Source organism: Strix aluco, chromosome 7 (assembly GCF_031877795.1).
Source record: "Strix aluco isolate bStrAlu1 chromosome 7, bStrAlu1.hap1, whole genome shotgun sequence".
Taxonomy (NCBI): Eukaryota; Metazoa; Chordata; class Aves; order Strigiformes; family Strigidae; genus Strix; species Strix aluco.
Window position 1 is genome coordinate 25,239,662 of NC_133937.1, and position 15,586 is coordinate 25,255,247.

At 36.5% G+C, this 15,586-nt stretch overlaps 1 protein-coding gene across 1 annotated transcript in view; it reads right to left on the reverse strand.

Annotated features, from left to right (window-relative positions):
- Positions 1-15,586, reverse strand: part of LOC141926213 (gamma-aminobutyric acid receptor subunit pi-like) — a 47,545-nt gene that overhangs the window by 10,222 nt on the left and 21,737 nt on the right. Inside the window, exons 4-7 of the mRNA XM_074831638.1 lie at positions 14,033-14,100; positions 12,381-12,598; positions 11,641-11,723; positions 7,075-7,212 (exon numbers count right to left, since the gene is read on the reverse strand). Coding sequence (XP_074687739.1) covers positions 7,075-7,212; positions 11,641-11,723; positions 12,381-12,598; positions 14,033-14,100 — 507 coding nt within the window. The remainder of the gene's footprint in view (positions 1-7,074; positions 7,213-11,640; positions 11,724-12,380; positions 12,599-14,032; positions 14,101-15,586) is intronic.

Genomic DNA, 15,586 nt, shown 5'->3' on the forward strand with positions numbered 1-15,586 from the left:
TTGGGTTGGAAGGGACCTTAAAGATCATCTAGTTCCAACCCCCCTGCCCTGGGCAGGGACACCTTCCACTAGACCAGGTTGCTCAAAGCCCCGTCCAACCTGGCCTTGAACACTGCCAGGGAGGGGGCAGCCACAGTCCCTCTGGGCAACCTGTGCCAGTGTCTCAACACCCTCCAGTAAAGAATGTCTTCCTTACATCTGATCTAAAACTACCCTCTTTCAGTTGAAAACTGTTACCCCTCATCCTATCCCTACACCCCCTGATAAAGAGTCCCTCCCATCTTTCCTGTAGACCCCCTACAGCCTGGAAGGCTGCTATAAAGTCTCCCTGTAGCCTTCTCTTCTCCAGGCTGAACAATTCCACCTCTCTCAGCCTGTTCTCATAAGGAAGGTGCTCCAGCCCCTGATCATCTTCGTGGCCTCCTCTGGACTCACTCCAACAGGTCCATGTCCTTCTTATATCAGGGGCCCCAGAGCTGGATGCAGGACTCCAGGTGGGGTTTCATGAGAGCGGAGTAGAGGGGGAGAATCACCTCCCTCAACCTGCTGTCTACACTTCTCTTGATGCAGCCCAGGATAAGGTTGGCTTCCTGGGCTGCAAGTGCATATTGCTGGCTCATATTCAGTTTTCCATCCACTAAGAAACAGATTTGCTACTCTTATTACATGAGTTGTATATGAGATAGTAATGATGTATCTCATTGCCTTTGATTTGCACATTTGAAGCTGTGGTGCCATCAGTTAGATCAAAAAAGAAACAGGTTCATGTAATCCTAGTCCTGGCTTTACTGGGGTTAACTCAAATACAGCTCAAGTTAACTCCTCAAAACTGTCAAATTTGCTCCTTACTTGAATCTTATTGACAACAAAATATTTACATTAAAATGAGAAGGTGCTCTTTCATTCATGTTTCTGACCCATGATGGATGTCACCTTCGTGATTTAAATTTGATAATGTGATGGAAATAATCTCCATGCACATATCTAATTCTGTAGCAAAGGCATAGTGTTAGCGCTTACAGAAGTGTCAAATTATTGTGTTTAACAGTTTCTCAGATGAATCTGAACCTAAATGACTGTCAGTATACATACTCTAAACTCACCAGAAGGTGAGGTGTTCTATTTAGGTCACCCCACAGAAAAAGAATATTAAGCTGAGTTGTTTGGGCTTTATAGAATTTACTAGAGGGTAGAAGTACAAAACTAGACAGTATCTTTAGCTTGTAGATGAAGAACAAATCTAGATAGCAGACTATAGTCTCCATACCTACTCTAACTCTCACTACTGCTTTAGAAAAAAAATAGGAGATGAAAGAAATCAAATTTCAGTTGGTTCCAGCTGACTGCTTTTGTTTCAGTATCATAAAAATGATACCAGCACAGACTCTTTCCCAGTAGCTGAGCAGGTGTAAATCTAGGTCTAAGGCAGATCTTTCTGAAGGCAAGAAAAGCTAATTTATTCATCTTTATAATTTGTCTTTGAAGTTTGGCTTTTGGCTTCTAAAAACAGTATTCTAATGTATAGCACTGTCTGACACTTCATATAGATTTTGCCATAATACTGATGATTTTATCAACAGTGACTATTGCTGCACTACCTAAGAAGTAGATATAAACCTAAACAAACAGGCTTCCTTATCACCTAGGTTGTCCATTTTTTGATGATCTCATTTTCCTGTGGTGTCTGTTCCCAGCTGATGGCAGAACGCTGCATTACTGCTCTTTCCTGCTGCCCTCTGACCAGCAGACAGTCACAGCAGAAGCACCTGAAGGAAGGACTGATGCTTTACAAACACTGTCAGCAGTTCCTAACTTCCACTCTAGTGTAACAGGATCAGAGCATCTTCCCCACAGGCACTTTCTGTGGACTTTTTGATGAACTCTACTCCAGTAAAAGACTGCTCCACATCACTCTTTATGTAAGAAGCACTTTGGTATCCTGCACAGGGGTGTGCAGTCAGGCACAAAGAGCACATTCTTCTCTATCATGAAATATGTATGCTAACCCCTTGGGTGCCAGCTAAAATGTGTGATGTACATCTCACACAAGCACGTCCGTATAACTCTAGCAACGCACCATTTTCCTCTCTTATTGCACCTTTTAATGGCACAGTACAGGAAAAATTCAAATACAATTTTACTGCCTTAACTATGTGCTGAAAATGTAGTTTGCAGTTTGCAACTTTTTATTGCTTGTTTACAATGAACATATGCATTAAGGAACGTGTAGTGTCCCCACTTCTACCCAACAAATAAGTTGTGCAACTGAAATGCAATTCTCTGACTGATGTAGGATGCTAAGAGTGTAAATATATATGGTTAATATGTTATCACAGTTCCTTTGTCCCTCACTCAGAGAACGATCAGTCTTCTGTTCTTCACAGTCAAGATCTTATAAACTGCCTCTTTTTCTACTTTTTCTTCAAAGGTGAACTAAAGGAAATGAAAGATCAAGCCAGGTTTCTCAACATGCGTTTCATCTTCTCAACAATGCTTTACAAAAAATGAGTTTGAAATTCAAATTTCCTGAGAATGAAACAAACCCCTTCATGTAGTGTTTGTGTGCAGATATATTTATCCATTTGGCTTACCTGTAAAAAAACTTACAAAAAAATTATGCCACAGAAAATTTCCCAAGTGCTTATGTGTATTTCTGTCTATACTATAAAGAACTTCCCAGCAGTTAACAAAAAAAGCCACCTCTTAATATCCTCGACATTCATTCCATTCATTGCATTTCCATATGTTTTTATGTTATTGTAACTTTTTCAGTGCATTTTCCAAAACTGTTTTCTTTCTAAACTGTTCTGCATTGCAGAAGTATCACAAAAATATCTCATGATGTAAAACTTTTCAACATCAGCTCAAGTGGAAAACCTGGCTTACAAAGAGTGATTATATGAGCTCAGATTGATAAATTGAACATAACATGGTAACAGATGTATATGCATAAGTAACTGCTTGAATCTTAGGTGAGACTAACCAAAGAGTCACCAAATATTGTACTTAATACAGTTCTGAGATTGTAAGCCCTGCATGGCAAAAAAGATGTTCCCAGAAATAACTGGAGAGCAATTACAGATTGTAAAAGAACTGATAAAGGGAATAAAAGAAGTTACTCAGTGCACTGTAACTCAAAAAAGAATAATTGAAAATTCTAGAAAAGTTTGCTTGATTACAAAATCTCCTGAGCCTTGGGAAACTGCAGATGGATCTGTAGGACAAAGCAAGGTAATGCCTCTATTTTGAGAGAAAGAGACTGACTGATGAACATACACTCTGTGGAGTAGTGTTATATTTATACATTCTTATACAACCTTTATAAACTTTTTGATTTTCAGATCACTAATTATAAATGAAAGCAACTCATTACTGACTTAGTCATGACCTCCTACCTGAGGAGCCAATAATGTGGAGTGGCCAGGAGTCAGCAGAGTTTCAGCACTGCATAGCCAAACGAGGTCTGATGAGACCTCCAGCCCAAGGAGGCTAAAGCAGAATTTGTGATAGACATCAAAACCTTGGCAGTGACTGCAGACAAGGAACAGCAGCCAGCTCTCTTTGCAGTCTTTTTCAAGAGGGCAAATGCCTTGTCTTCGCGAATCAAGAAATGGAGATAGACTTTATGCTTTTGTCTCTTCTTTCCCTCTGTACTGCCAAAATAATACCATTTGAATATGCCATTTTGCTGACTTCACAGTTTTCTAAGCAGGGAAGTGCACTGAGCCCTAACTGCCTGACATAACTCTCCCTGCCTCCTGGGCTCAGGCTGAAGACTCAGTGTTAGATTAGACCTGAGCAGGCTGAGCCTATTCATTCCTGCTGCTGCTGAAAACTTGGCAGGAGGGTTGCAGTTGTGAGAGCAAGACTTAAGGAAAATTGCCGACCAGAAGAAAAACTATCAACAGCCAATTAGCCTCAAGAATTAAATGACAATTTTACTTCGTTCTCCAATTAAAAATGCTAATTGAGATTAATTAGCTATCACTTGCTGTGAAAATAGAAACATATATTGAGTGGGAACATATGGGTTCTGTCCCGTGCCCAGTACTTTTCACTAACAAACATTATGACATACCAAGTGTCTTTTAAGAGAGGAGCATTAGCACATTGGAGAACAGGATTAGAGTTCAAAACTAGCTCAACAACTACAAGGCTGAGTAAAACAAGATGCAATTCAACAAAAGCAAGTACAAAGTCATACACTCAGATGGGAATTACTAGCTCCCTAAACAGAGCACAGGGAATATATGGCTACAGGGCAATAAAGGAGGTGCAGTACTAGAAGGAATCACAAGCTGAAGAAGGTCAAAAATACACAACAATTTTCTGCAAGAAAAGCAAGTATCAACCTGGAATGGATAAACAGCAGCAGAGTTCATGAAATACATTAAGTAAACCTTTCCCTCTGTGGAGGATATCTGATGGGAACAGGGTACCCAGTGTTGGGTGCTGCACATCAGCAAATATATGAGAAATTCAATGGGAGAACAATAGCAGAGACAAGAGATCTAGGAAAGCTATTTATATGAATTAAAAAGAGAGAAAGTGTTGGTCTGAGAAAAAATACAACTGTCCTGAAATAGTGAAAGGGCTGCTGAAAAATAGCAGGAAATTTGTCTTCTATATCCACTTAATAGGTTTGAAATGCAGCAAGGGAGATCAAGATTAGACATCAGAAAAATATGCATGTAATAATCACTAGAAAAAAAATCATCTAGGGAGGGTGAAGCAGACACTTTGGAGGCTTGTCTAACTTACTCCTAGAAACATCTGTCAGGAAGTAGGCTGTAGATATAGATAACTTTGCCTGGCAACATGAAAACAGATTAAATTAATTCATAAAGTGTATTTCAGCCTTATTTCTATGATTATTTACACAAAAAGCTAGACTGTAACAGTCCTTCATTACTTTTATGTTTTTCCAATAAAAAGACAAGCTTTTTATATCACTACTTATTACTCTGAGAACACAGGTGGTGTTAGCTAGACAGCTAAAATAAAAACCCAGCAGCCACTGATGCACACACATGGTTTGGGGCTCCAAGAATGTATCAGTGTATGCAGCATAAGGACTATAGTTAAAAGACATGTAGGAAGTGGTTCTAGCAATTAATTTACGTATGTCCAAAATGAAATTGGTCTGTACCAAAACAAAATCAACACCAAAACCTAGGCAGCAGTCTAACATTATTCAAAGTGACTTATTATTATGTGATTACAATAACGTGATCACAATTATGTGATACATGCTGTTCTATAAACAAGATTAATCCACAATGTCCTTTTCATCCACAATGTCCTTTTCTTAAATTTACTGAAGTTACTTAGGCAGGAATTTTGCTGACCACATTTTAAATTTGGCTCTGTCAGTGGCTGTACATGAACTTGGAGTTTGCATTGTTGTACAATATTTCACTTGCACAACAGCTGTACTGTCTGTTCAAGTTCACAGAGTATCAAATCCTGATTGCTTTTTTCGCTGTGTTAGGAAATACTACACATGGCTCTTCTCTCATATCTTTAGCTTTAGCCTTGTGAATAACTGTTATTTATAATGTAACTGTTATTTATAAAATACTCTCAGACATCTATTAATGGGGTTAATGGTCTTAAGGAATGCAAAATCATTTTTCATTTCTAAATTGATTACATAGTTCCATAATCTGGTTGCCTTTTTCTTTTAATATGGGCTACAGTAGGCACTGCTTTCTTAAAAACAGTCTGTAGAAAACAGCACCTAATTCATAATGACTCAATAGAAAATTAAGCAGATTAAGAGGCTGTGGCTTTCTTGAACAGGAGAACTGAAACAGTCAGGTGTGGGAAATTTTAATCGAATTAAGCAGGTTTCCTCTTCCTCTTTCCTATATGGTGAACAGGTCCTAATACCCTCCTGGTCAGAACAACAGTAGAGGATTATTCTCCTTTGATTGAACCTGATGTTGCTTACCCAGAAGCTGTAAAGAGGAGGAAGGCAAGCAGATGTCACTTACACAAGTAGCAAGATACTTTGAGATCCTGCTAGTATGTATTTCATTTTTACATTTAGAGAACTTTGACTTTTACCCTGAATTAATACCTGAAAATAGAGCATAAAGTTTCTCTGTGTTGAATTATTAAAGCAGAAATATACAACAATGGAATAGAGAAACTATATTTCTGTGATTCAGAATTGGTAATATATCCTCTGGTGAAATTACAGCTTTGAAGGATGTGTGTGTCTTCATTTCAAGATCACCCTTCTGGCTGGCATGTTGACTTGAGCAGAAGAGAAACTGAGTATGCAGTGAAGAACAGCAGTGAAGGACCTAAGAGTAACTCAAAGAGCGTAAAGCAGGTTTGGCAGGTCTTGAACTCTCTAAAAGCCCTTTTGAAATCTCTGGAAAATAAACAGAAGCAGACACTTTCCTGAGGCTAAGTCCTGCAGTTAGAGGAAACTTTCTACAGCAGTTTCCTAAAATCAGAAGAGCAGGTCTGTGGAAATGCTCCTGACCCTTCCCCAGGCAGAGGAACCTCAGGCCAGGCAATCTGTGCTCTGCTGCCCACCAGGCTGGACAGAGGCTGCTGCAGATAAAGAGCAACTCTGACAGGCACTAATCATGAAACCCAGCTTCTTGCACTTGTAAAAGTACCCAGCATATTCACGGAAATTTCCATGGCTGAATAGAGGCTTTTGACTTGCCTAATAGAGCTGGACTGGCTATTTCCAAGAAAGCTGGGATCTGGTCTGAGCTGGATACCCAGGGTCCCTGGTCTCTCCCCAATTTAAATACCCAATTAACAGGTTCTTCTTTCTTCACAAGAGCTCTTCCTAACATTGATGGAAGAAGTAGTACATCCCTTGTTTATCATTCTTTAGATAATGCATAGCTTCAAAGAAAATGCTGAAAAACTCTCAACCTTTACATGAGCTGGGTCTCTGCTGGTAACATCTGGAAAAGTATATATAGTTTCAAGAATGTAATCTAGCAGAAAATGAAAACTGTCATCCTAAGATAAAGCAATGTGCTCAGTTCCTTAATGCTGCTCTGTTTTCAGAGTACCTAGAAAGTGTTAGAAGGGTATTTTTACCTGTCTCATATTCCGCTTCAGATACTGAGGTAAAGTGGTCTTCTACTGTGTATTGTGCCAGTCGGAGTGTGTCCAAACCTCGAACTGAATCATTTCCTCTAGTCCAGTAAAACATTACATCATTGATGTTATAACCCCCTGTAGTAATACACAAGCCAACAAAAGCGTTTATTTTACACAATAATTAATTTGTGTTGAGCATACTTATGGTTCAGCTGTTTCTTATTTGTCTGTCTGAAAGTACAATAAGACATAAACAATGATAGTTTTTGGCAGAACGTAATGCCTGTTTGCAACAGAACTCCCAATAACATGCAAAGTCATAATTCAAAATCTGTCTTTTTTTGGAGGTGGTCTTTTTTAGATCTTTTATTCTATTATAGACGACATAAACTAATAAAAGAGATTAGTACCACATGGCATTCTAAAGCTATTAAGCTTTAAAGAAATACAGTTTTTATGAATTGCAGCACTGCCAGCGTTTGGACTAAACATTGTGTGCCCTTTGTTGCATCCCAGGCTGCTGTTTCTCGGTGCAGTGCCTTTGGTCCTCATTCCTGACAAAACAAAGAAGTGAGGAGAACAGCAGGGCTGCTGCGTGCTGGCGCTGTGCTCTGAGCTGGGCTTGGGTCATCACTCGGGATGACATTTTGGCTTAGGAGTTTGGATGCTTCCCAAGGACACCAGTTTAGATGCTGATGTTTCTGCAGGCTCAACAGCGTGGCACGCTTCAGGGGCCCCAGGAGATTTCCTCTTAACCTTCAAGTAGTAATTAGGAGCTGAGATGGGACATGAATCATCTATCAGAAGGCAACTGTATTTTGCACACACTTGTCAATATGCAGCACAATCATAGCTAAAATACCTCTGTAGCTTTTTCCCATTATATTAAAAGGCAGGCAATTTTCAGGCTAGCGTATATGATTAATTCAAGATTATGTTAATGTAATTTACATGTTAACAGGGAGCATTTGAACATCTTTTCCTTTAGCTTACATAGATCAATCATTCTTGTATTTGACAGACTTACATTGTGCAAGTTAATAGCTAAGCTTAGGGAACAGAAACATGAGCAGATGATTATTTTTAGACTCCAGTGAATTGTAAGTAAATTATAGTGTGAAACAATAATGCAATACATTGCACAAGGATAAATGCTGCAAGAGGAACAAAGCTCTAGAATCACAGAAAAAGACATGCATTAAAATAAAAAAGAGCATTTTAATATTTTTAAGTTAATGGCCTTGATTCTTGCAATGATAAAAAAATAACTGATTTCCTACAGCCATTTAATGTAAGAAAAACAACAGTTCAGAAGTTTCATTTCAAGGAAACACTGTGCTGCTTACCAATTAAAATGACAATTTCACCTGGAAATTCTTTCCCTGACCATTCTTTAAATGTAAATCTTGTTTTCACTATCATTGGCAGTTTTCTGAAAAGGTATCATGACCAGGAATCTCTCCTTACATTATCATGTTTATAACATTTAAAGCCAAAACACTGCTGTGTCAAAAGACTAAGCCAAAAGCATGTGCATACAAGCTAAGTTCTTGATTCTGTAAAACCACATGCTGGGAAGCTTCACAGATTTGGGAGGTGAAAAATAAAAATAACATTTCCTATAAACAAATGATTGCATTGCCCTCAGTCAAAACAAAGCAGTTCATAGAAGTAGTTTTTACGCATGACTCCAGACATGGATTCATTTTACTTCAGTATAAATGAACTGCAGATATTTAAAGTCCAAAGAACTAGAGAGCACCACAGTAAATTCTTATTTATTTTTTACATGATATTGAGTCTTCCAAGTTGTATGAGATGGGCAAAATTCTCAATGCCTAGATGGGCGATAACAGGCATATCTCCAAATGGAGGTTGTTTTGCTTTAATAGAACCATTTTTGTTCCAAAGTATTTTCATTAGCTGAACAATTAGTAGGTTTTGGTGATCCTTCTATGAAAATTCTTTGAAAATACTAATTCCAATACTCTATTTGTGAAGAATTTTCATGGGGAGAGTCTTCCCAATAGTCAGTAAAGTTAAATAGCACAGTGTTCCCTCTGTGCAAAGTTATTCTTTATTCGGGGGATTAATATTTTGCTAATTATAAAATGTTTAAAAAGTTCATAGAGACAAACTCCTTAAGCCATGTTATTTGGCTTTTACAAGTAATCTCTATTACACTGAGTTTTCATTCTAACTAATTCCTCAGCCCAAAATGTCTCATTCCTGTACTTCATTGATACAGTACACGCAGCTAATGTGAACAGGGTTAACTACAGGAATAGTAAATTTGGAATTAAACATTTATAATGCCTAATACAAATTAGTTTCTTTACCTTTCTGTTGCTAATTTTAATTTCCCCTGATTGTCAAGCACAAGTTAAGTGCCTTCACATGACTCTTCACTGAGTAAATGCTAAAGGACAAGTTCAAAAAGGAAATGAAATTTCAGAGATAGGCCCAAAACATGAATATATACTTGGACTGGAGACCAGAGGGGAAGGAAAAAAGCCCTCAGCCAGTGTGAATGAATGATGGTGTTCCCTACCATATGGCAGAGAGCATGAACCCCCCTGGGAGCACCAAGACAGGAGTCCTCCAAGTCCCCAAATGCCACATCTGCCATATCAACAGAGACTCAGAGTGGCCATTCTCTGTCTCCTAACATATGCCTGTACTACCTTCTGAAGTGTTGCAACAATAGGAGAAACAAACAAGGCTGAAATGTATTTTGCTCTGTAGAAAGTATAAATCAATTAATATTATTAACTACTAATAGCAGAATAGCATGTTGTAAAGGCCGCTAGGGTTGCTCTACTGTGTAAAGCCATTACTTAATAATGTTGAATGTTTACATTAGTAATCACTTAATAAAAGGCTTAACACTTTGTTTCAGATCACGTATTTGCATTTTATTTATACACATTGGTATTTGTGTGGATGTATATGCATGCTTGCATTCACAATTCTCAATTCCAGGTAATGGCATTTGCAAGCAGTATTCTAGGATGTGTCATTATTCATCTGTAAATTGTCATAGATTATCTCATGAAGGGGCAAACACCATTTCCAGCATACACAAAAGAAAGTATTACAGTGCACTGAAGAAAAAGGGCCACAGCTAAAGGCACACTCTCTTTTTACACTTCTTTCTTTTAGCTGTTTTCTTTAAAACTAAACTCCAACGTCATGGGAACATTTGTGATGACGTTACTGTATTCCCCTTGGACAGGAGACATTTGCGTGTTGTTGAAAAAGCAGATGGAATCATTCTGAAAAATGCTTATTTTTAATTATATAGGGAATTTTCCTTTTTTAATACTGTCAAATAAATTTAAGTACTTGGACTTATATTTCATTCTGGAACTAGAGAAAATATTAAATTACTCATTAGGCAATTTGATGTAAAAAACCATATGCGTTGGTTTACCAATATGCTCTTCTAAAGGAAAATAAATCAGAGATAAATCCAAACTCTATTTGAAATCACTGTTTGTTAAACAGATCTTATAAAACTGCTGGTTCTAGAGGGACTCCTGTGTAAGGATGGTTTTGGGGTTGATTTGCTTTGTGGTTCTGTCTAAAATGAAACTTTGCAGCAATCTTCTAATTGGTCATTACCAACAGAAGATAAAGAACACACATACATGTCTGAAATGGTAAAGAATAAACTTGACAAGTACTGAAAAACCTTCCAAAAGATTTTGAATATGTATTGACATATATTTGAATATATATTTTCACCTTACAGGACTGGGTATCCTTTTACATTATCCCATGCAAAAATATTTTGATAGAGTCTTATCATATGAACAATAGCAAAAAGTATAAACATGCACATTTGTGTATTTGCAAAGCAACCATATCTACAAAGTATTAGAGATCAAATTTTAATGAAAATTATGAGGACATCAATTGATAAAATGAGAACCTATAAAGGTATATTTTGTTCTGGTCCACCAATTGATGACATTTTTTTCCGAGTGCACTGGCATAGAGACAATTAAATAAGTCATAGAAAGATCTGTATATATCCATCTCAGAACAGAACTGTCTGTGCAACTACCTTTTTTCAGTATGAAGACAGTAAATTAATTAATTATGAACTCTATGCATTACAAATAAGCCTTATTCTAATGTCTTTCTTTCCTAAAGGAATTGTGCCTCAAGGGGAAAAAAAATACATACTATCTGAAAGAGAAAAACAAATAAAAAAATATTTTCTCAGCTGTGCTGGAAAATGTCTGCTCATAGAACTCCCCCTGAAGACCAACAGAATAACTGCAGGGTGCATGGCAAAAGCAGGCCAATGATAATCTGCTGAGATTTTGTTTAATCATTAATAGCATAGCAGCATTTTAGTACTGCTCTTCTATTTTCAGTGATGCCTCGTGCATTTATCTTTGTATGCAGATACTACTGTAATTCAATAGAGACTGGTCACATACTGTCCCTTGGCTTCTTTGAAAATTCCAGTCTCTTTGGTATTAATATCTAGCAGCACTTGAAAAAGATCAGATATTTTTCTAATTGTATAAAAATAAGTAGTAGGCGTCTTACAGCTTTCCAGTTGCAAAGTACATGTCTGCTTATCCATTGGATATTTGGTCAGATCCATGCTGCATGCAACAGTTGTGGTGATCCTTAAAAAAAAAAGAGTATTGCTGATTATTAATGGGATAAAATCATGCATCAGTAAAAATAAAAATAATCCATGTATCCTTCTTGAACTAATATTTGCAGGCAAATATCTACTGTGAGGAAAAAAATCTAGTATTTCCTAGTATCTAAGGGGGAAGAGTAATAGCATCCCCAACAAGAAACCACTACAGAATAGCTGAGTTTAATGGCATTCTAAAAAGGCCACCTCTTGCTCCCTTCTCACTTACAGTGTGCCTTTTCCTTTGTTGATATTTTACAACATATTTTACAATTGTATTATATTTATCAAAACCTATTATAGAGGATAATCTGCAATAAATAATGCAAATCAATCATCACGGCTTGCTTTCCTCTGTGATGACTTCACTGCAAAACAACTGGAATGGCAAAATGCAATTCATGTGTTTGGTCTACATGAAAGCAAAAGGGTCTATTTAGGGAAGAAAAGGAGACTTATTATTAATTTAAGAATTTAATCATATTGGTCAATAATATTACATATTTGTAAAACTACAAGATGATGCACATTCTACTTTTACAAATAGATCCATTTCTTAAGCATAAAATTACACTAACCTGGAAAGTTTATAATGTAAATAGAAGCTAAATATAAAGGCTAGTATGTGGTATATACATACCGTAGAGCATACAAGACTGTTCCATTAGGGTATATTCTTATAAGACGATTGTCAACAGTGACATCATGCAGAAAAGACTTCTTTGAATCAACTATGAAGGTATCTGGTACCCAAAGCATTTCCACAAGCCGACCATCTAAGCTTAAACTCTTATTACCATCGAAACAAAGTCTCTCATCAGTCCATCGCTGCCTTAGAAATATGGTAGCCGTGTAGTCCTGAAAGAAAAAAACCAAAATTATCATACAGAGCGAGTCTGCATTATATTCTGTTTTACAATAGTATATGGAAACATCTGTTGGGCACAAATAGCCAGTGACTCTCCATGCCCCATTCTTAAATGCTGGCACTTGATAGCAGTACTGGCTCTTGTTCTGCCAAATTTTCCATCACTTGATGTGAGGTTGACATCATAAAGAAATAGTATCTTGAGTAGATTTTGTTCTTGTGGTCACTGGAATTTTATAGTAAAAGCTCATGGTTAAGTCTGGGGCTATAAATCAGCTGAACTCATCAGTTTTGTAAGCAGATCATCTGGCTTTATAAATCTTTAAATTTTACAATTATTTATACAAGTGGTTGCAAACATCATTTTGTTCACATAAACTACTAAATAATGCATTTTTTAAGAAAACTTTGAAAAAAGTATAAATTCAAATAGACGAGATGTTAGAGAAATAGGAAGGGAATCACGATCTTTTAGCACAATTTATTCTTTCAGCATCACAAGAGAAACAGTGGTGCCAAATTTATCAAGACGAATATAGCTCTCAGCCCAATTCACCTTCAATTCAGATATGCCTTGTAGTCATACATTAAAATCACACTATTTCTTAGCACCTTTTCAACCAACTTTTGATTTTATGGTGTGTTTTTATCAGTATAAGTTCATCTGAAGTTCTGACCTTACTTCCCCCTTTCTAAATCATAGGGATTCTAACGTTCAACTTCTGTGGAAGCCTGAGTAATGAAATGGTGAGGTACTTTCATATACATATACTTTTAATTTTTAGATATATTGATTTATATATATACAGACTTTTATATATATACACGCACACACAAATATATTCTAATATTGAATACCTGATTAATTAATTTTGCCTTTCATTTCTATGTATCAGTGGAGGATCTTTAAGTAGAAAAGTATACTGCATTTCATAATTTGTTCAAAAATAAATGATACAAATGTAATGAAACACAGCTGGAATAAATTAATGTGCAACAGTAAAAGAGAAAACCAATATGAATTCAGCTGTATCTAATCACAAGGAAAGGAAGTGGCTTCAAAATCACGTGATTATATCTTTAATTTTCTGAAATGCATAAAGATTTAGACATTTCATCTGGAAAATAAATACTGCTCTACATGCATATCATTAAGATTAATAGTAGCAAGTTTCTGTTTCATATCATTAAGATTAATAGTAGCAAATTTCTGCTTGTATCTGTGAGAGGTGTGATTTACACCTGCATTTCTATACTTATTATAGTGCTATAACCACTATTGTAGTGAAAAATAAAATTCCATCTCCTAACGCACACTGACTGCACAAGGAGAAAAGCCTCAAAGTCACATTGCCAGCAGCTGTAAACACAGGGCATTAGCTTATCAACAAGCAAAACAAAAAAGATTGCAAAAACTACAATACCATATTTATTTCTGATATTGTATCAATGCTTGCAACATCCAGACTCATTCCAACTGACACAGGACCATCTGCAAAAAAGAGAAAGTCAGAATCTAGCACATGGTTCTTTAATACTCAGTGTTCAGGAAAACTGGCTACAGTTTTAATCTTCCACAATATGATCCATTTTTTTCTAAATGTTTAGTAGCTTTTTTAAAAGGAAATATTCCTCATACTTAGATTATAAAAGAACTTTAACAATTTCATAACCAAAATATAATACTTCTAGACTAACAGTATCTTGGTTTTAATAAACAAGCTTTATTTCCTAAATATTTCCTGGTTTGGTTTTTTTTTTTTTTTCCCCAGAAAAAAAGTGCTGGGGAAAATGTTGCACAACAAGGTGTGGAAGGTACAATCCCCATGGTACATGACACCCTTCTGCTCCGAAGTGCAGAGCAGTGGAAAGAATTCTTCCAGTTGCAACATCTGGTCCATCAGATGTTAGTGAACTAAGGAGTTGCACCTGGCAATGTCACATGGTTAATATCCCGATGGGATAGCTGAGTGACTTTATTTACTGCTTATTTAAGAATATACTGTCCATATTGTGTCACTGCATTTTTATGTCTATCTTTTGACCATTAGCAGTTAACTTGTGATTTAAATACTTGCATATATAAAGGAAAACTCATCATTTTATTCTCCTTTTAATGTTAATATCAACTGAAGGTTTATTCCATATGATTAAATACCTTACCTAACTAGTTGTCATTGTAATGTTAGTATGCTCAGATTCTTGTTTCCTTGTGAATGTGCATTTCAGTATCAGAAGATCACCAGCTGTGCTTTTTAAATGCAGAGTTTGTGCAGTGCTTTCATAGAAACATTACATTATTCCTGCTTGAATATGTACAGAATAATTAACAGAGTACACATACAAGGAAATTCATATTAAATACGTGCATCTTTCCAAGTAATTGAGAAGCAGATAATACAGTACTGAGAAATGCCGAAATACTTTAGGTAAGATCTATGTAGCTGATTGTGTCAGTGTATCACAGGCACACTGCTGAAACCCCATCTTGGCTCCTTGCAATGCATTATGTACATAGCTCTTATATGCCCCCAAATGGCATCTAGAGGAAGGTGGGATCCAACTCTACCCCACTGAGTAACACTAAAGAAAAAAAGGTGTCATCCTAAGTGGTATATTAGTTTTGGGGTTTTTTTTTTTTTCAAAATAATTTTCATTTGTAACACGTGTTCAGGTTGTTAAGCTTCTGGCACACCTGAAACAATCTATAAATGCTTTGTTCTGGACTCAGTTGAACATTCAAATATAAAACTCCAGCTTAAATCAGGACTGTAGGTTTGCAGCATCCCCTGATGGTAATCTATGTGTTTATTATATATAACATATCATATACTCCAAGAAAACATTTATGTTTTGACCCTCCGGGGTTAAAAACTTGACCCTCTAGGAAACCCAACTTTCTAGGGTGCAACAGCAAAAGAGTCAATTGATACTTATGCTTACCATTGTACTATATCATTGTTACAGGTACAGTATTG